Below are 21,574 nucleotides of genomic sequence, written 5' to 3'. Positions count from 1 at the left end.
GGAAGCACGATGTGCATTAGATGAAAAAAGAAGTGTTTTACTTTTAGCTAATTTACAAGCAGAACATGAAATAAAGACACTTGCAGAGTTTGGATGACCCAATTTTCTATGTCAATCCTCAGGACAATTCAAAACATTATTGCAAGCAACATATAAATGACTAGAAATAAACTGAAGTGGAAACTATTTTCCCACTTTAGGCCCATTCACAATCACCTTCCCCGACACATGTTCTTGCACAAGACAACTAGATCGAGAGAGATTAACAGTACAATTGTTATCCACCAATTGACCAACAAATAATAAATTGAAAGCAAGGCCAGGGGAGACAAGCACATTCCAGAAATCATAGTTGATGTCACTAACATTAGTAAGAGGAGGGTATTACCATCATCAATTCGAATTTTTTGACTGCCATGATAATAATGTAAATTGTGCAAGTATTCAGATAAACTCGTCATGTGATTCGATGCACCATAATCAATAAAACATGAAGGAGAAACATTAGGAGACTTACCCTAAATGCCCAAAGCTGAAAGCACAGAAAGTACCATTTGTTGAATCAGCGCAAGTTGTATGACACCACCGTCAGATGCACCACTGGTAGAAGACTTGTGAACAGGAACACGGGTGAATAAATACAATCACGAATAGAAAATCGAAGCAGAAATCAGAAATGCAAGTGAACAAATTCGACGACGAACAAACTCGATCACAAAAGCACAAATTAAAGCAGAAATTCAACTGCGACCAAGGAGAATAAATTGCAAGCAAGAGCCAAAGAGTTACGAACAATGACAACCAAGAAACCACGAGCAAAAAATCAGAAAGGGATTTCAAAAAATTCGAAAACCTAAACTCAAAGAAATTTAGGATCTTAACAAGCTAATAACATTTAAACACAATAAATACTTTTAATATATACACACACAAATCTTATCTTAAAAGCTACAAATTTCATGAAAATAGGTAAGCAAGTTCTGAAGAGTTCACTATGACTAATTCTAACTAGTTTCACACCACACATCAAATATCATGAAAGGTTATATGAGCTTTAGAGGCCACACATTACCAAGCACGATTGATCCACTCAATCCGGTAAAAGCAATCAATATTTCCTGTGCATACAGAACGTGCTATGAGAGACTACCCAAGATTCAAGGATAAAAAAACTAACAAGAAAACCTATAGAGTAAGAGAATGAGAGGGAAAATATTCTAATAGCCAAGAGGGGCACTTAAAGCAACCTTAGTTTCTAAAATTTGTGCCTCCTGTTGAATGATACTCTCTAAAACAGCTTCAGATGAGGTCAATTGATGGTTAAAATCTTCCATTTGTTGAGCTAAAATGTCAATCTTCAAACGCATCACTTCAACATCCTTGGTAACCTGTTTCTTGGAATCCAATAAATTTTGGAATACATCTTGAGAAAATTGCAAATCAGGAAACAAAGCGCGTTTTTCGACACCATCCAACCAATCCTTATCAAAAGCACATTTGCGCACATCTTGTAATAACTCAACAAATTCATCTTGGCTTGAACCTAACACATCCAACACACTATTGGTTTGGAGGAATTTCAATAGCTCAGCTAGGCAGTTGTATGCATAACCCTTGTATCGGTTACTAAGTGAAGTGTCCCTTAAAAGAACTGAAGGATACTTTACAAGAAAGTCAGTCAACAAAGACAAGTTCTTGTAATCCAAATGCTTCTTGGAGACCAGTTCCTCAAGCTCCCATGTGACAAGAGAAGGAGAACTTAAATATTTCACTATTTGAGAAGGGTTCCCTAATAGAGAAGAAAAAACTAGTTAAGACTCTCCAAAGAACTAAAACAAAATGATTATAAATAAAACTAAGGGAGTAAATACCTTTAGAAGGCATGGAAGGAGTCTGAAATGCAAGAGGCAAAGGAATGCTATTGCTTGGAGAGGGCTTAGATTTTGAAACTCTAAATTCATCATCCTTAGGAAACTGCTCCTCAATAGTTGAGGTTACTTTCACGACAACATCATCATTCAGAGAAACTGAACAAAAAGTGGAAGTGGAGAGAGTTCAACTTCAAAAATCAAAAGGGTGATGAGGTAACATAAGAAAATAAAATTTATCCAAAGAATCTTCACCTTGATCATCATTAGTCTTGGTAGTTCCCAAAGAGTCTTTAACATCAACATCTTGTTCCTATAAATATTCAAATAAACAAATGATATTAACATATCCAAAATATTAATTTTTATACGATTAGCCTCGCTATATTAACAATATATATTTAGTTTGAAAGGGCCTGACTTTATCATAGAAAGAATAAAAAGAAAACATAAGAATAAATTTTTAAAACCAATAGAACATGTTTGAAAACTTGGTTACATAGTATACACTCACCTTTGATGAACTGGCTAATTCTAAATGAGTTGAGAGTGTTATTGTGTTGACATTTGTTAATGCAGTCCCTTCTTCAACACACTGCATAAAAATTAAAAGGAAGCTTAAATTGGTAGTATAATTCAATTCCTACATTATTAAGTCAAAGAAAACATGCAAAATAGGGGAGATGCCTTTTGTTTAGGGCTTGTTTCTGAAATGGTAGCTGTCAAAATATGTTTCTGTTTAATATCCCTCAAGTATAGGGATTCAGTTGAATAGGAGTACTAGTAGGGATTCAGTTATATAGGAATACTAGTAGGGATTTAGTTATATATGAGTACTAATAGGATTTGGTTGTTTAGTAATCTAGTATAAATATATCTGATGTATTACCAATATTTTAAGTTTCAAAAAATATAATTTTATTCTAATTATTGACATGGTATCAGAGCAGGTTCTGATTTTGTGATCTGTCTTTGTGCTTCACTACCGCTGCCGGCGGCGGCAAATGCCGCCGGCAACACCACTTTTTTCAGTGTTTCAATTTTTTGGCTTCATAGAGTCATTTGTCATCATCAACTCCGGCTGCCTTTCTAGCAACCAACCACGATGCTACAACTTCCCTCAAAAGCACCGCTTTCCCTGTGTGTTTTTTTTTTCAATGACTTTTCTTTTGTTCTTGATATGTCCATTCATCAATCACCTGTTTGAAGTTAGTGAATGCAGCGTCATCTTCACCGGTAAAAGGGATGCCAACAGATGATTTCATATGCTGCAACAAATCCTGCTTGGCAGCAAGAAGCTCATGGCACTGCTCTTTCAAGGTTTAGGCCTTTCTAGCAACCAGCCACAAAGCTACAGCTTCCATCAAAAGCACCGCTTTCCCTGTGTATTTTTTTTTCAATGACTTTTCTTTTGTTCTTGATATGTCCATTCATCAATCACCTGTTTGAAGTTAGTGAATGCAGCGTCATCTTCACCGGTAAAAGGGATGCCAACAGATGATTTCATATGCTGCAACAAATCCTGCTTGGCAGCAAGAAGCTCATGGCACTGCTCTTTCAAGGTTTAGGGTCACACCTACTGTAGCAAGCAAGCCAATCTCAGAAGCACCTAATATTTCTCCAGATGTTAAGACCACTGCATCTTTCTCAATATCAACTCCCACTGGTCGTATATCATTGCCTTGAGTAGTTGTGAACAATATTCTAACCCGTGGAGACTCATCTTCACCATTGTTGACTTTTCAGCATCTTCAACTTGAACAACTGCATCAGCGCCATCAGGTATAGGTTCTTCGATCTGGGCCAACCCCCATAGCAACTGTATCACTTACTGTAAGACTAGCCACTCTGACGTCAGCACCCCCATAAGAATCTGTAGTTATTTTATCTGATTTAATTGCTGGCAAAGCAAAGGTTGATTCTGATGATATATGCTTCTTGCCAAAAGCCACGGGTCTTAGGTTAGAAATTATGATAGCTGCAACAGGGGTCCTAGCAGATACAACACTGCCTGTTGCTGGAAACTCCAATAAGGCATTAGCTGACTTCATACTAAGTAGTCGACTGCTCCTCTGGTGACCAGTGCTTTCGGTGACAAAACCAGGGCTGCCTGATCCATCATTGTCGGTCCACATAACAGTGGCACGATCATATTCTGGTCAAAAGGGATATGTCTTTATGGGCTGTTCAAGTCGAGCTTGCACTCTCAGATGATGAGGATTTATCCACCCTGCAACCTGACGTATAGCAGGGACCACAGAGAGAGATGAAAGCAAACTGAAGAGCTGACACGATTTCCAATTAGAAGAATGTTAATTCCATAAGCAAAAGCCTTATCCAAGATCCTTCCTTGGCATTCTTCATCATCCTTAGCGATACCACAGTCCACAACTTTGCAGTGATGCTGTACTACAGCTGCCAGCAGCATGGCACGATTAGAGCCCCTGATCTGACCACGACTTAGATGCCCAGTAGATGGCTCTACAAGCTCATCTCCAGTAGAAAGAACAGCAACAGTTGGAGTAGGATACACCTTTACCGTCGCCAACCAACATTGCACACGCTGTCACGCGCGTCCATCTTCTCTATGTATGGACCTTACGTGCCTCCACCAAATTCGTGGTGAGAATGCATGCACCTGTCTCCGGCCCCCCTCTGCAGGTCTTTTCATGATATGATGTACTGGTCGTGCCTTTATCTCCCTGAAGCATGCCACTCTCTCCTTGAAACATATTCAAGGTTAAATATTTTGAGTCTCCAATATTATTGTTTTGAAGCTTCCAAATGCAGTCTTTTAGAAGAACGGAGCTTGCTTTGTTCAATTGCTTGCCATGAATTTCTCTCAGACTGATGATCAATCAGGCTATCTGGCTAGGCTATATTTATAGCAATTTTCTCCGACTTCAAATGAATCCCTGAGTTGCCTTTCCATCTTTTTTTATTATTTTGTGGAGCAAAACATTGTTTTCTTGTAGCAAGCTAAATTTAAGCTTTAGCTTGAGGGGGAGTATTGTACCATTGCCGCCTGGACATTTTGTCAATAGGAGGAGGGAGTGTTTGAGTGACATGAGTAGAATCACCGGGTCATTAGGTGGGGGAACAGATGGGCCAGAATAGCTAGTACCTCGTTCATTCGCCAATCACCAAGTCATTAGGTGGGGGAACAGATGGGCCAGAATCGCTAGTATCTTGTTCATTCGCCATTTCAGATTCAGCTTGGTTATCGTCTTCAGATTGTAAAGATTGACTATTACTACTTTCAACTTGAGCACTATAAGAATTCAGCATCAAATCCTTTGCCGGTTTGTCATGTTCTTTGTTGTCATCATAAGGAGTCTGCTGCTGAGATTGTAGCCTTGCGTTCCGAAGTTTCAATGCTTGAACATTATCAAGAGAAAACTCCACTATCGACCGATGTTCAGGACCAAAAGTTTCAGGCTTAGAAACACTTGAAACCTTGTCAGACTCCTTAGATGCTTTACTATTTGCATCCTGAACCTTTCTTGCAATATCTGCTTCCTTGTCAAAATCATCTTCAGAAGGAACATCTTCCACTACGACACCATCGGTATCACTATCATCTCCATGATCAGATTGTTTGTCAACATGCTCGACATCATCCTCAGTACCCAGTCAACAGCTATGAGACGAGTCCCAAACTATGATCCATTGAGTTTTCGAATGGCACTTTCATTGTGGCCCTTGCTTCCGCATAAAACTATCGCACTTTATTGTGGTCCTTTTGCCGCCTTCATTGCGGTTCCGCCTTCATTGCGGTTTTTTATTTCTTAGCCACCTTCATTGTGGTCCTTTTGCCGCCTTCATTGCGGTTCCACCTTCATTGCAGTTTCTATTTCTTAGCCACCTTCATTGTGGTCCCTTTGCCGCCTTCATTACGGTTCCGTCTTCATTGCGGTTTCTATTTCTTAGCCACCTTCATTGTGACCCTTTTTGTTGCCTTCATTGCAGCAACTTGAGATTTCTTTTTGTCCTTATTTGCACTCCATATAACTCCTCGCATGACAACCTTGCAGATCTTCTAGCTAAAGGGCTAAACAGTAGCAACTTTGAAAAAATTGTATTCAAGCTGGGAATGGAGAACACCTATTCACCAGCTTGAGGGGGAGTGTCAAAATATGTTTCTGTTTAATATCCCTCAAGTATAGGGATTCAGTTGAATAGGAGTACTAGTAGGGATTCAGTTATATAGGAGTACTAGTAGGGATTTAGTTATATATGAGTACTAATAGAATTTGGTTGTTTAGTAATCTAGTATAAATATATCTGATGTATTACCAATATTTTAAGTTTCAATAAATATAATTTTATTCTAATTCTTGACACTAGCCATAGTTGCTGCAACAGTTTTTTCTAGCGTATAATCCTCTTGAATATTTTGGTCCTCTGTTTCTTTCAAACACTAGCAGGAAAATGTAAATAAGCCGTAGTATATTTTTAAGAAGTACTTGAAATAAAATATATTTCTTTTTAGCTTTATATATGCACAATGAGGTGATTCTATATTTACATTATTTTCCCGAGAAGGTTTGACTGTAGTATCAAATTCTCCAAGTGGATGTTGTTGGTTCATCAAACATTGTTGACTCGTTGATTGTTCATTCACCAACTCCTGTATTAAGAACAGATGCATTAGTGATATGAAAGTATTAATAACATTCATTATCAAGTCGTAGACTATTGAATGAGTTTTATGGTGAGGAATATCTAAGGAAATATGACATGGCCTGCAAATTACTATTGAATTTGTTGGTAATATTGCTACTGGTGGTATCTCTAAATCAGGATCATTTTCAACAAATTCATGCTCTACTTCTGGTGTTTGTTTCATTTGTATCTGCACACAAAAAAAGTATGCTTGATTCAAAGACATTGTCATGGTGATTGTATTCAAGTGTGAGTAGCTTAAATAAATAGAATGGTATTGACCTGTGAAGAAGAAAACTGTAATGCTGCTTCAACTTCAATACCAACAGCAACAAAATCTTTAGTGGTTTCTGCACTTGGATTTTCATTACCACTATCGCGACCATTGGACTCTGCTAGTAATTGTCGAAATAGACTCTGACAGACTTCAAATGTTTCATCATCTATAGCAAAATATTATTAGATAGTAACTCATAAGCATAACATTTTGAATAAAGTAACAGGCAAAAATACTTTCATATTTTATTACTACAGCCCTAAGCTGTTTATATAGGAAAAGAATTACAATAGTAATATTGAGTAATAATGACAAAATCATAAAATAAAAATAAACAGAATAATATAAAATAAACGAGAATCAAATCTGATTTTCTTTGATTCTTCAACACCCCCTCTCAAGTCGGTGCATATATATCTGTCATGCCCAACTTGGCTATAAGTCGCTCAAAATTGGGTCGTGCCAAACTTTTTGTCAAGATATCAGCAATTTGCTGACTGGAAGTCACAAATGACAGTCATATAATTCCAGCATCAATTTTTTCTTTTATGAAATGGTGGTCAATCTCAATGTGTTTGGTTATATCATGTTGTACAGAGTTGTGAGCTATACTTATTGTTGTTTTGCTATCGCAGAACAATTTTAAGGGTGAGTCGACTTTCATTTTCAGTTCGTCCAAGAGTTTACAAATCCACAATAGTTCACAGATTCCTTGAGCCATTGCTCTGAATTCGGCTTCTGCACTGCTTCGAGCAACAACCCCTTGTTTCTTACTTCTCCAAGTGACTAAATTTCATTCAAACATAGGCACAATATCCAGTAGTGGATTTTCTATTAGTAATTGATCCTGCCTAATCAACATCTGTAAATATAGAGACTTCTCTGTCATTAGTTTTCTTGAAGTGCAAACCCTTTCCAGGATTGGATTTCAAGTACCTTAAGATCCAATAAACTGCCTCCAAGTGTTCTTCATATGAAGAATGCATTAATTGGCTTACGACACTCACAGTGAAAGCGATGTCAGGTCTAGTGTGGGTTAGATAAATAAGTTTGTCAACCAACCTCTGGTATCTTCTAATCTCAACAGAAACACTGCCTTTCTCCCAAAGTTTAGCATCTAATTCCATAGGAGTATCTGTTGGTCTACACTCACTCATCTAAGTTTCTTCCAAGAGATCTATGATGTATTTCCTTTGAGAAACAATAATTCCCTTCTTTGAGCGAGCAACTTTCATACCAAGAAAATATTTAAGCGCGCCTAAATCTTTGATCTCAAATTCTTTTGTCAAATTTTCTTCAATCTTTCCATCTCAACAATGTCATCTCCTGTAAGAATAATATCATCTACATATACAATTAGAATTGCAATTTTACCAACATTAGAGAACTTCATGAACAGCGTATGGTCTGATTGTCCTTACATATATCCTTGTCTTTTGACAGACCGAGTGAATTTTTCAAACCAAGTCCTTGGGGATTGCTTGAGACCATAAAGGGATTTTTGTAGTTTGCACACATTTGAACCAAACTTATCTTTAAAGCCAGGTGGACTATCAATGTATACTTCCTCCTCCAAATCACCATTTAGAAAAGCATTTTTTACATCAAGTTGGTTAAAAGACCAATCTAAATTCACCAGCAAGGACAAGAGAACTCTAATAGTGTTTAAATTGGCAATGGGAGCAAAAGTCTCTAAGTAATCAATGACATACATCTGAGTAAACCTTTTAGCAACCAAGTGCACCTTGTATCTTTCAACTGTGTTATCAGAATTATATTTTACAGTAAATACCCATTTATAGCCAACGGTATTCTTTCCTGTAGGTAACGTCATGACTCTCCAAGTTTGATTGTTCTCAAGAGCTCTCATCTCCTCGAGAACAACTTCCTTCCACTTTGGAATTTTTAGAGCCTCCTGTATATTTTTTGGAATTTCTATAGCAGACAACTTAGAGGTAAATGCAGCAAATGAAGAAGACAATTTTGAGTATGACACATAACTAGACAAATGATATTTAGTGTATGATCTAATAGGTTTTCTAATTGCAATAGGAAGGTCTATATCAAGATACTCGACGTGACTCTTAAGAACAGAAGAAGACTTACTTGTATCAAGATGATGTGTTGGATTATCTATTGGTTCGAAATCTTGGATAGGTCGGAGAATGGGTCCTTCATTCTCTGTTTATGGTTTCTTCTTTCAAACATATTTCCCTTCCAAGTAGGGTCAATGGTAGTAAACCTGCTTTGTGTCTCTTTATCTGAGTCATTATGTTATGGCATTTCAGGTGGTCCTTCATTATTATTGAGATCAAGAATTTGATCATTGTGATTTTGATTTGAAATTGATCATTGAGTTCCAATATGGATTCTTGGACATTTTCTTTTGGTGCATCAATATAAGTCTCAGAATTTTGTGACAACACTATATCACTTAAAGTAATGATGTTTTCAAAAGTAAAAGATGAATCTTCGTTAAAATTTCCTTCCTGAAGATGAATATCAGTAAAAAATGGTTGATTTGTAACAAAAGTAACATCCTTGGTTACAAAATTTCTTTTTGATTTTGGTTCAAAACACTGATACCTCTTCTGAGTTGGAGAGTAACCGGTAAACACACATTTTATTGTTTGTGGCTCGAGTTTGTCAAGTTGTTTATGTTCATGAACAAACGTAGTGCAACCAAAAACTTTTAGTGGCAAATCAGCAGAGACACTAGTGAAAGGAAAATAATTTTGAAAAACATCAAGAGGGGTATGAAAATAAAAAACTTTAGATGACATTCGATTAATTACATATGATGCAGTTAAAACAGCTTCACCCCACAAATATTTTGGAACCTTATTTGCAAATAGTAAAGCTCTAGCTACCTCGGGAAGATGTCTATTCTTTCACTCTGCAATTTCATTTTATCGGGGTGTATTAACACAAGAACTTTGATGAACAACCCCATTTACAAGAAAAAATCGGACAAAAGTATATTAAAATATTCTTTACCATTGTCACTTCTGGAGACTTGAATATTTGTTTGGTATTGCATGTGCAACATTTTAAAAAAAGAAATTGACAACCTGTCCAGCTTCGGATTTTTCTTTTAATAGATAAACCCAACAAATTCTAGTATGATCATCAATAAAAGTTACAAATCATTTTTTATTAGAAAATGTGTTTATTCTATTAGGACCCCAAACATCACTATGAATAACAGCAAACGGTTTTGATTGTTTATATGGTTGTGTAGAAAAAGAAGAACGGTGATTTTTAGCAAATTCACAAGTTTCACAATGAAATAAAGACGGATCCTTCTTAGAAAATAATTTAGGAAACAAATGTTTCAAATACGAATAACTAAGATGTCTTAACCATAAATGCCATAACATAATAGAAGGAACAAAAATAGATTCAACGCAGGTACTCGTTTTTTGTTGGTCTTTGAAGTCGAGTCAATTGTCAAGATAATAGAGTCCTCCACTCTCCTTAGCATTGCCAATCATCTTTCCCGTGCTCAAATCCTTAAAAGTGCAATGAGAATGAAAGAAGTTAGCTTGCCAATTTATATCCTTTGTTAATTTAGTAATGGATAATAGATTACATGATAAATTGGGAACATGTAAGACATCTTTTAAGGTTAACACAGGTGACAGAATAACAAAACATTTCCCTGCAATGGCTGAAAGAGAGCCATCTGCAATTTTAATGTTGTGGTTACCTGCACAAGGACTATAAGAAGAAAACAGACTCGACTCCCTAGTCATATAATCAGTAGCACCAGAATCGATAATCCAAGTATAGCTGGGAGTGACACTAAGTAGAGTAGTATTTGGAAAATTCCATCTCTGAGCTATAGAGCAAGAAGGAGTTTGAGACTCAAGTAGTTTGTACAATTGATCTAATTGTTCCTTGGTGAAAGAAGATGGGCTTGAAGGAGATTGTTTCTCTTGATCAGAGGTACCAGCTTGGAGGGCATGACCTTTGTTTCCTCCTTTTTTCTTCCAATTTAGAGGTTTTCCATGGAGCTTCCAACACGTATCATGTGTGTGCCATGGACGTTTGCAATGTTCGCACCATGGTTTCTTGCCATCTCTCTTCCCGTATTCATTCTTAGTGACTAGGGCATAGCTATCAACCTCAACTACAGAAGGTGACTTACCCATCATAACACTTTGTCTCGCCTCTTCTCTTCTAACTTTTGAGAGCGCTTCCCAAAGCGAGGACAATGGAATCTTTCCCAATATTTTGCCTCGAACTTCACCAAGTCGCTTATTAAGCCCAACCAAGAATATGAATACTCAATCATTCTCCTATCTCTTAAGAAACAAAACACTGTCCTCACAACACTTCCAATGATCATCATAGCAGAGATCCAATTCTTGCCATAGTGTCATCAACTCATTATAATAGGTAGTAACATCTCTATCTTCTTGTTTGGCATGCCACAATCGTGATTTGAGATAGAACATTTGAGAAGAATTCTGAATATCAGAATATATTTCTTTGACAGCCTCCCAAACTTCCTTCGCAGTAGGCAAAAACATAAAAGGTTTTCTGATCAGTGATTCCATATTACTAAGCAACCAAGCAATAATAACAGAGTTCTCAGATTTTCAAAACCTGTATTTCGGATCAGTTGTGGTAGGCATTTGCACCTCTCCTGTGAGAAAACCATATTTCTCCCTTTCGTCTAGAATCAATCTTGCGGTTTGGGACCATTCGATATAATTTTTTCCATTGAGTTTATGGATTTCAACCTTGAGGACATTAGAAGTTCCCTCATGGCTAAAAAATTTAGAAAAACCATTGTTAGATAAACCATTTCAGTCGCCGCTGCCTAAACCAATATTGTTGGCGTTGTTGACAAATTTTGATTTTTCAACCAAACCATCGTCGTTGATGTCGCCGCTACCCATAAGGGTTGTCTTCCATGGGATATTGTGTGACATTAAGTAGATAAAAAATAGGTCGGGTCGACCCTTTAGTGGTTAGAGCGTGTTAACCACAAGGTTGGAGGTTCAACCCTTTTAGTTTTGGAGATACGTGTATATTCTCTCCTAGTACATGGTAAGAAATGAAGAGGGAAAAAGTTAAAGAAAAAATTCTCAAGAAAATTTTGATAAACAATTAAAATCATAAACACAGATATATATTTGTAAAACCCAAACTGAGTGCATCTCGATCAACTTGAGAAAGTATATATTCAGATAAAAAGTGACATACATGTGCTTCTATTGTAAAGAACTTAGTGGTAGTGTGCAACTGTCTATACACACATTTATAAATTCATAAAAGAATTACAAGAAATAAATACAACTATCAAAATATTTTATAAACAATGCATGATATGTAATTAATTAAAACCAACATGTAATAATGGTTTAAAAAAATATTGTGTATAGTGTGTACCTTTGTTGACTATGAAAAAGTAATAAACTTCATCCATGTCGTAGGGAGCACATGCTGAAGCCAAAGAGAGTTTTTGACAATTTTGTATAAAACGATTTTTTGCTGTTTGAAATTGAATTCCTTGGGTGAAGAAGAGGCTTGGTAGTTTGTCAAATACTACAAAATTTAGTTTTGGAATCTTGACTTTTTGATCACCTTCACTTTTGAATATTTCTTCCAATTCATTTGCTTCTCTTATAATTAGCACCTCTAGCTCAAGAAACTCTTTACATATGGAGACCGGAAAGACATATTTCAACTTGCAACACTTTACTACAACAAGTACTTTTAGCTTTGGGAAGGAATTCAACATGTTTTGGTTCTGCAAGTCATCTTCAATGATATGTTTCAACTCCTTGCATTCTTCTATTCTTAGATCAACCAATTTTGATAGGCATCTTAAAATAGAAGTGGAGAAAACTACCAATATTTCACATCGCATGATTATTATCTTTGTAAGGTTTTTTAGGGCAAAAGAATTTTTGGGTCCCCCAAAAAGGTACTTCATATCGTGCATATCAGATAACTCAATTTTGCAACCCTAAGTTCATTGGTTGTCCATCCATTTCATCGAAACAAAATATATTTTTTGCTTTGGAGTTATCTACCACGAGACTTTCCAAAGCAATAAAATGTTTCACGCTCAATTCCTACATGTATACAAAATAAATTAGTTGTAACATAATAAAATTTCTAAAATTCAATAAAAAAGACATTTTTAAAATTAAATAAGATCCCATTTAAGATTATATTCTTAAATTATAGGAAATTAAAGGGGAAATTACACTTCCATCTTATAAAAAAAATTATACATCAAAAATGATTTGTCTAGTTAGATATTTTGTTTGGTTCCATTATTTTTGTGTGAAATGATGTAAAAAATGCACATTCATTATTAAAATAGAAAAATAAACATTTTCATAAAATAGTTAAGCAGACATAGAGGTTGGAAAAAAAACATTTTCATCAAAGCCTTCGGAACATCTTGAGGTGAGGCTATTGAGTGATTATGTTATAATTTTTGTTCAAAATAGAAAAAGAGATATATAAATCCTAGAATGCAAAATATATTCTAATCAATTACTATAAAAAATATCACAAGAATAACTGACATACCCATAGAATACAGAGATATATTATGCCACAATCTATTTCCTACAGATACATTCTAAAGTATCAACACACTACTCAAATAACAAGCAGTTGTGAGACTTAGATCTTGCTTGGAACTATTTTCAAACGACTATCTTGATATGTTTCACCAACACCGCGCAAACATTGATTCTGTTGAAACAAATGTGACATTCCAGTATCAAGTTTTTTCCACTAAGTAGTTATCAATTGCAATCCAAATGTTCGAGTAAGAATGAAATCATTGATGAATTTGGCAAACAAAAAATATATAAGAAAAAATGGATACCTTCATGATTGTACTGTCTTGAGATTTTGAAACCGAATGAATAATGAAATCACCAATAGATTTGATATCAACTTGGGAGCACTTTTTTAGTTCAAGTTCTTTCAAAGATGGAAATGTTGGGCGATATTGTTTGGGACACATAGCGACTAAACTTGGCAGATTGCAAAGATTGAGATATTGCAATGCCGGAAGATGAAGGTGAATCTCAGTGTGGTTTTGATGGTCATTAGTGTAGGGTCCAAATATGTATTCCAATTGCATGCAGTTACCAACGTAGAGCCTTTTCAATGTAGGGAAGACATTGCCCCAATTATTGCCACTACTATCATGATCTCCGGTGTCTATAACTATGTGCTTCAATTCATCACAGTTCATAATTTTCAAAGTTTCCAACATTCTTGGAGCAACAGACAGGATAAACACCGATTTCATCTTCAGAAAATGAGACAGCACAATCTCTTTAATATTGCACATGATATGTGGTTGTACTTGAAGACATTGAACACGTTCCCATATTTGAAGATCGTGTGAATTTGATACCTGTACCGTAATCCCAATATAAAGGAACTAAAAATCAAACTAAACATTCCTCAAGTGTGCATACAACTTATGGAAATGCAAACATATAAGTTACAGCATTTCTTTTATAAGTCCTAAAGATAGGCTTACATTATCTATAATAAATTTAGTGCATTGAATGTTTGAAACACTTCAAATAATATTCAACTTCTAATAGCAATCTTTAAGTTTGGGATGTTAAATATGCACAAAAACTATCAAATAATATACAAGATACACATTAAAAAGATAAAGTATCAAAATATAACAGAAAAAGGTGAGAGGGTTACCGATGCGATTGAGTAGTCCTGTGGTTGATCCCTAGAAACCAATGGAATTCTAGTTGTTGACGAACTCCCAAATTTATCACCATGACAACATATATAAGTCCAAGAGAAGATATTGCATTTGATAGGGTCCAATTCTATTTGTTCCTTGAAACCATCTCTGGGAGTGGAATATGACTCATTCACAGACGAAGACATGGAAGCATAGCATTTAGGAAAAATGTGTATGAAATTTGGTAATTGACAGAGCAGCATTTTTTTTAGTGACTTGAGTTCAACATGTTGGTATTGGCTAAATATGTATTTCAGCGCATCACATTTTCTTACTAAGATAGCTTCTAGTACTGGAAAATCTTGAGAAGAGAGGAAGGGAAGTATCGATTCTAATCGGTGACATCCCTCAATATCAAGAACTTTTAGTTTTGGAAAAATCGAGCCATGTTTCTTGTTATTATTATCACCATCGTCTATTTCTTCTATTGATTCCTCCTCTCTTTTTATATCTATTATGTTTTTCAGTTCCTCACAATCAGCTATTTCCAATTTCTCTAGCTGCACCAGATTCCGAGACATCAATGGAAATAGGGAAACCAACATTGGGCATTTCTCCAGTATCAAGGTCTTCAGATTGCAGAGATTTAGCTTGCAATTAAACAATCTTTTAAATTTTTTACACTGCTTCATCGATAACATCTCTAAATTCTTCAAAGAGTCAAAGGATAAGGAACCATTGAATAGTTCTTCTAAATTTTCCATATTATCCAGTTCTAGTACAACCAACTTGGACAAAAGACTTGGTACTTGAGAACCAATAGAGTCTATGAGACACTGTAACTGTGAAATACAACTCAAGCGAAGCTCAACAAGATCATCCATACCTTGACCTATAGGAACAATTTCAGGCATGAGATTTCTCCATCCCCTCTTAATTCCTATTAGTCGAAGAAACTCTGTTGTTCGCATGAAATACTTGAACGTTGCTTCTGAAAAAACAGATGCATCATCACTAGCACAAAAATTCACATATTTTGATTGTGAATAATTCATTATATACCAGTAGTTACAAATACGATACCTTTGCAACTCGGGTATGGTTATTTCTCGACAAAAACCGTTAAAACTCTTTATGAAATACAACTCTTCCAGGGATGAGCATTTTTCAATGACTTCAAATGGATTATTCCTTCGAATTTCACAATTATCCAAGTTCAACAATTTAAATTTCCCCAATTTTGTAATTTCGAATGGCAATTCATTGATTGCGCAGGACACCAAATCAAGAGTCTCAAGACTTTGCAGCTTTCCCAAAATAGAAATGTCACCTAAATCCACTTTATCAACCAACAGAGATCGAATATTCGTCAATGACTGAATTGATTGTGGTAATGATAGAGGCTGTTCTTCATTACCTGTAAAGTATAAAACTCGAAGATTGACAATATTTTTAAAGAAAGAATTAGGGACTTCCATACATTTCTGGCTTTCATCTCTATCTATGTCAGCAACTAGAGTCTCAAGTTTGGAACACTCAAATTTACAAGAAAACAAATCCATGTCCTTCCCTTCACATAATAAATATTTAATATTTATTTCTTTTTGAACCAATAACTTTTGATCTTTGATAGATAAATTTACACCCCGAATCTCTTTGTTCGCTATCCATTGAGCCGCATCACGAACTAAATCATGCATTTTTACATGTCTTTCACCGACATCCAACAACAAACAAGAATCTATGAGTTTATTTTTGGCAACAACTACTTGGTTTCGAGTATCATCGTAGCAGCCATAATCTTCCCCAAAAAGGCCTGTTCCAATGCCAAGTCTAGTTAGAATTTCAACAGAAATTTCTTTATCTTCTGGGAATATAGAGGATAAGAGGAACAATCGCTTGGCCTTTTCATCCTTCATATAATCATAGCTAAACTTCAAACATTTATAAATTCCAGCCATATCTTCATCAACACCATGCATGGTCACAGGCTTCTTCAAGGATTTCAAGGTCGCATCCCACTCATGCTTGCGAAGTTGTTGGCCATTTAAACTGCTGGCAATGACTGCAATTGCAACTGGTAATCCTTTGCATTCCTTAGTAATTTTATGTCCCTTACTGATCAAATTTTTTGAAGAAATATTGTTTATACCGACATACCTTTTGAACATGATCCATGCGTCTTCGTCAGATAAAATCTCCAATTCAACTTTCTTATCACAACTCATTTTATTTAATATTCGTTTACTGCGTGTGGTTATAAGAACTTTGCAACCTTTGTGATTGTCTCGTTTTGGAATTCCTATTACATCAAAATCAAGAGGGGGGTCTCGATCCCACACATCATCCATTATTATAAGAATTTTCTCACCATTTGTTAATCTGCTCCAGAGTTTTTTGGGTCGATCTGAGTCATTACAGTTCTCCAATTTCAATCCTAAAGGTCCAGCAATATCATCTTGAATCTTTTTTATATCAGGAGTAAATGACACTGTTGTATCAATGACATGAGCGAATTGTTCAGATTTCTTTAGTTCTTTACCTAATTCTTTGGCCAATGTAGTTTTTCCGGTTCCCCCCATCCCTTGCAATCCGGTTATATAGTTCTTGTCATCTTTTAGTGCATCAAACAGCTCTTTGTATTTTGACTCTCTGCCTTCAAAACGAATGTAATCTTCGGATGAATAACGTTCAACATCTGGAAGACGGCGAGGGAGTTCAATATTTTCAAGTTTCTGTCCCTTTTCTGTTAATCGTTTAATCTCCTCCATCTTATTTGCCAACTGTTTTCCCCTTTTATATCGCCATATGCAATCAGGACAGAATCCAAAAAAACATGTTTGTTTTGTTTTGATGTCCTTTTGAATGAGCTTTTCAACTTCCTCTTCCCAGAAACGAACATTGGCTCGAATGTCTTCATCTCTTCCTGTTGCCACTTTAGCACGTTGCTCCAAAGTTTTTCTTTCTACTTCCAACCTAGATTTTTCTTCTTCGAATTCCTTAGCAATGCACGTGAAGCAAAATACATGACGTGATTCTGCTATTACCCCATTTATCAATTTCTCCACATATGTCTTCGCCAAATCAGTCAAGCAACTCACCATCTAAATCAATTTCAATAGAGCAAAGTTAGCCATTAATGTTAAACAAAACTTCAATTTGACATTATTTAGTTTTGACTTGAAGTTCAGCGACAAACAAATATATAATGAAAGGTATGATGACCAAAACAAATAAAAAAGTAGTTTAACTATAGATGTAGTTATTTATGTTGGCTTTTTCTATTTTGGTAGTTTTGCGGTCAGTTAAATAGTAAGTTACTATGCTTGATCTCAAGCACACATATATACTTTATTGTGTAATGTAAATGAAAATGGCTGATTGGTAGTAAATCTGATTCTCTGAGCACAATGTTCATATTCCTTCTACATTCACAGACTTAGTCTGAAAATTTGAACTTGATGACACTTTTCATCAAAGAAATTTTTTAGTTTATTCATAAATCTATTGGAGAAAGATCAAGCAAACTTTCTAGCCAATTTTTTGTTTAAGATCTTTCTAACATATTTACAAATAACCACTGCATCTTTGAAAACTGTAAACAAGCAACTTATGACAAATGATCGTGTAGCCAGGAGCAGTGCAGATTGAGAATGTAAATCATTTACAAACAGAAAAACTGAAAATGTAAACAGAATAAAGGTAACCAACCATGAATATGTTTTTTACCTTGTTTTCCAACAGATTTACAAATAACCACTTTCAGCACATGCTCAAGTCTTGTGAACAATTTTCTCTATTTCTCCAATCTGCTGAGAGAATAAAGTAATATTCAATGCAATTAAAGTTCTGCAGTAAACAAAAGCAGCAGAGACTAAACATTTCTACGAAAACAGTGAGGAAAAAGAAGATGAGTGAAATTATGCAGAATCAACCATCAGTCACACTGGTGGTGGCTTGATAACAACTCCACCGTTAGAAGATCGGCAATTGAATGCGGAAATTGAATTCGAAATTGAGTAATTAGTAGGTTGGTCTTGTTTTATTTCAAACACTTGAAATTGTAAACCCTTGTAATAAGGGCATAAGATACGAATGACCCTCTTTTACAGATAATTCTTTGTCCCAAGTAGACCCATAATATTTTTATTTGTATCAATGATGTTGACTGTGCGACTTTTTATTTTTATAAACTAAATAACCTTAGGGTTTGAAGAACTGAAAAATGCAGAACCAGTAAATGTCATAAGGTTTCTTTGTCTCTTCACACTCTGCAATGGCCATGACTTCTTCATTCTCCAACATGTTATTTCTCTCTATCCACCCAAAAAAGATTACTCTTCTTCTACTCTTTCACTACAACCAACTCTTACCATCATTTGTCACCATCCACATTCTCATTCCAACCTATTCACTTCCTCAAGTGCTCCCATTTTCACACCTCAAACAACAACTTCCATTTAGGCAACCAAAAACGACGGAGGTGGAGGTGAAGACGATAATGGTGATGGTGAATCTAAGGATAGGGATTGAAACAGAGAAAAAGCGTTGATCGAAGTACCTTCCCCAAAATCTCATCATACGAGATCGAGACAGAGATAGATCTGAGTTTTTGAGTAAAGGTTTGGTGATGAATTTAGGTGGAAGAAACAGATGATGATGCATCTGAGATTATACCAATTGTAATGAAGTTAATGGAAGAAACTGAGAAACTCAAGAAAGAGAATAAAGCACAGAAGAATGAACTCAAGCACAAAAAGTTTAATAAAAGGAAACTATGAGAATGTCTTTTTACCTGATTTTGAGTACTTCCAGTGCATACCAGCTCAAGTTGTATGAACAATCTTCCCCTTTCTTCTATCTGCAGTATCTAGCATCAAGAGAATAAGGTAATGATCACTGCAATTCAAGTTCTGCAGAAAACATAAGCAGTAGAGACTATAACAGCTGTTATCCTTTTTCTTTTTTGGTTTCTTGCTACTGTATAATGGTTCAAAGCATTATTTAAAGGGTTGTTATTTTAACAGCTAGCTAGGAAATATTTAAAGGTTCAATTATTGATCCGTAAAGCCTATACTCAACATGCAAATACCGAAATTGTTAGACTGAATATCATGTCCCGAGTTCAAATCCGAGATCTCGCAGTTGAATGCAAATTTCTTTACCATTTCATAGGTTCAATAATTTGTCTCACTCTCAAGTTCGTATTCGTAATGCACTCATTTCAAAGTGTAAAGAAAACCAATGGACATGATTTGCCGTGAAAGTTAGTATAAATAATCATTTTTATTAACAAGTGTACACATTTTAAATGATAGATATAGAGAACAAAACTGTAGTGGGGAAATTAAAATATTTGGTAGCACAGGGATCTATATAATGAAGAAATTACAAAATGATACAATAAATTAAAAAATAATAATAGTATTGTCCTTTCCTATTTGAAATCATGATTCTCGGTTTGGGGAGGAAGATAGGAATTGGAGTAATAAAGAATGTGTTGGTTCAATTCCATCCTCTAACAAAATTAATAATAAGTAACTAATAACATTGGAAACTAAAGAGATATTTTTCAACAAAATCCAAAATTGGAAACACTCATAATTTATTCGTTGATATATGAGTTAAACTAGAAGGTTATGTATGATCTACACATTACACACACAGTTACTAGTTAGTTCCAATTAATAACACGCTATTAATGTGAACGGGGATGATCGAATCCAATCCAATCCAACGGCAACTGTATGTTTTGGAAGAATGAAGAATACCTTGTTGGATTTGAATTGATTTGGGAGATTGCAGATTTCGGCGTCCATGAAATCAACAGTTTGAGCGATCAACAGAATCTCCATTGCCATTGCCATGTGATTTCGAGCTACTACTTCTATTTCTCTTTCAATTCAAATAACGTCTTTTACTTATTTTGCCAAATCAAAGCACAAAAATTAACTATTGTGCCTTTATATTGCAATGCCATTACTTTTCTGTGAACACTTTATGTAATAAAATAATTATTCAAGAATTTAATTTATGTCCAAAAAATAATTTATTGTGGTTGTTAATGTAAAAAATAACTATTTTCAAAGTCGTATGTATTACTTATTGTATATAAAATTTTACACTATTAATAAAAAAAAATACACTAATAATATATTATAAAAATTAATCTCATCGATTTTTAAATTTTAATTATCGTTTTAAACTCTTTTAAACTTATTTATACTTATTAAATTTTATTACTTTTGATAAAATTATTATCTTTTTATATGATATTCTTAATTATTTATTACATTAAATCCAATCATTTTAAAAGAGTTTTATACTCTAAAGGACTCAACTTACCACCATTCTCCGTTGTATTAACAAAATATGTATTTGTCATTGGATCATTCCATTAATTTTTATATTTATTGTAAAACAAAAAAAAATTAAATAGTGTAATATTAGTGCTTCTAAAATAGCAATAAAGTATCTCAACTAGACACTTCATCCATACTCATGCTGTATTAGTAATACTCTTTTTTTCTATTTTTTATCGCAAATGAAATTGATGATTTTTTTATATAATAATTTTTGTGTATTTCAAGTAAAACATTTTTTTGATTTTTTCAACTTATATTATGATTTTATATTGTAAATTAAATTAACTCTCTTAATTAAATTATATAAAAAATATATATTTTCTCGTACTTTTTTTTAAAATATTGTATCTATATCAATACTCAAGATTAATATTATACTTGTGCATCGTATATTTTGAGATGTTCATTTTTTTTTTTTCGACATTTCATTTATCTGCTTTTATCAAATCTAAAATCTTCCACAATAGTTGTAAACAAACAAACTTCCACGATACACTTAATTGTTTTTTCATTTATTTTTTTCTCCTTTCTTGCACCGTTCTATTTTTTTTCTTTCTTTCTCCTATTATCTTATCTATTTTCTTCTTCACTCTTTCTCACTATTTTCTTAACTTCAACCATCACTACGCCAAAAATGACATTTAACAGCGCCCATTTTACAGCGCTTGCTAAACACAAGCGTTGTTGTAATTATATTTTAAAA

The 21,574-nt window shown here is 34.7% G+C and overlaps 3 protein-coding genes across 10 annotated transcripts in view; 1 reads left to right on the top strand and 2 right to left on the bottom strand.

Moving 5' to 3' along the window:
- The window catches only part of LOC140920337 (uncharacterized), a 98,776-nt gene that overhangs the window by 57,479 nt on the left and 19,723 nt on the right, over nucleotides 1-21,574 (top strand).
- Nucleotides 878-12,766, bottom strand: LOC101504813 (uncharacterized). Its single transcript, XM_027334361.2, has 9 exons — nucleotides 12,211-12,766; nucleotides 6,816-6,976; nucleotides 6,625-6,723; nucleotides 6,397-6,498; nucleotides 2,383-2,463; nucleotides 2,124-2,181; nucleotides 1,872-2,027; nucleotides 1,248-1,789; nucleotides 878-1,118 (listed from the first exon to the last, which is right to left on the bottom strand). Exons 1-9 carry the CDS (start codon nucleotides 12,764-12,766, stop codon nucleotides 1,044-1,046), a joined length of 1,830 nt encoding a protein of 609 aa, XP_027190162.2. The 3' UTR covers nucleotides 878-1,043.
- On the bottom strand, nucleotides 12,760-20,466 carry LOC140920306 (disease resistance protein RPS2-like). Of its 8 annotated transcripts, none has more exons than XM_073368449.1 (7): nucleotides 20,278-20,466; nucleotides 19,302-19,376; nucleotides 19,068-19,171; nucleotides 18,236-18,315; nucleotides 14,518-17,610; nucleotides 13,670-14,209; nucleotides 12,760-12,899 (listed from the first exon to the last, which is right to left on the bottom strand). In XM_073368449.1, the coding sequence occupies exons 5-7, from the start codon at nucleotides 17,608-17,610 to the stop codon at nucleotides 12,777-12,779; spliced, it is 3,756 nt and encodes a 1,251-aa protein (XP_073224550.1). In that variant the 5' UTR covers nucleotides 18,236-18,315; nucleotides 19,068-19,171; nucleotides 19,302-19,376; nucleotides 20,278-20,466; the 3' UTR covers nucleotides 12,760-12,776. The 8 variants fall into 8 exon arrangements, with proteins under 8 accessions (XP_073224550.1, XP_073224551.1, XP_073224547.1 ...); XM_073368450.1 differs by having other exon boundaries at nucleotides 19,302-19,367; XM_073368446.1 differs by lacking the exon at nucleotides 19,068-19,171 and having other exon boundaries at nucleotides 18,236-18,318.

Source organism: Cicer arietinum, chromosome 5, assembly GCF_000331145.2.
Source record: "Cicer arietinum cultivar CDC Frontier isolate Library 1 chromosome 5, Cicar.CDCFrontier_v2.0, whole genome shotgun sequence".
Classification (NCBI taxonomy): Eukaryota; Viridiplantae; Streptophyta; class Magnoliopsida; order Fabales; family Fabaceae; genus Cicer; species Cicer arietinum.
This window is presented reverse-complemented; position numbering and strand designations above follow the sequence as displayed.

Excerpts from the sequence above, each read along its gene's own strand:
- LOC101504813 (XM_027334361.2), bottom strand. The coding sequence starts at position 12,766 with ATGCACGATATGAAGTACCTTTTTGGGGGACCCAAAAATTCTTTTGCC. Across the intron at positions 6,724-6,815 it reads TACAGTTTTCTTCTTCACAG|ATACAAATGAAACAAACACC; the intron begins GTCAATACCATT and ends TTTTGTGTGCAG. Across the intron at positions 2,464-6,396 it reads AACCTTCTCGGGAAAATAAT|TGTGTTGAAGAAGGGACTGC; the intron begins GTAAATATAGAA and ends ATTTTTATGCAG.
- LOC140920306 (XM_073368449.1), bottom strand. The coding sequence starts at position 17,610 with ATGGTGAGTTGCTTGACTGATTTGGCGAAGACATATGTGGAGAAATTG. Across the intron at positions 14,210-14,517 it reads AGGACTACTCAATCGCATCG|GTATCAAATTCACACGATCT; the intron begins GTAACCCTCTCA and ends ATTACGGTACAG. Across the intron at positions 12,900-13,669 it reads AAGACAGTACAATCATGAAG|GAATTGAGCGTGAAACATTT; the intron begins GTATCCATTTTT and ends GTATACATGTAG.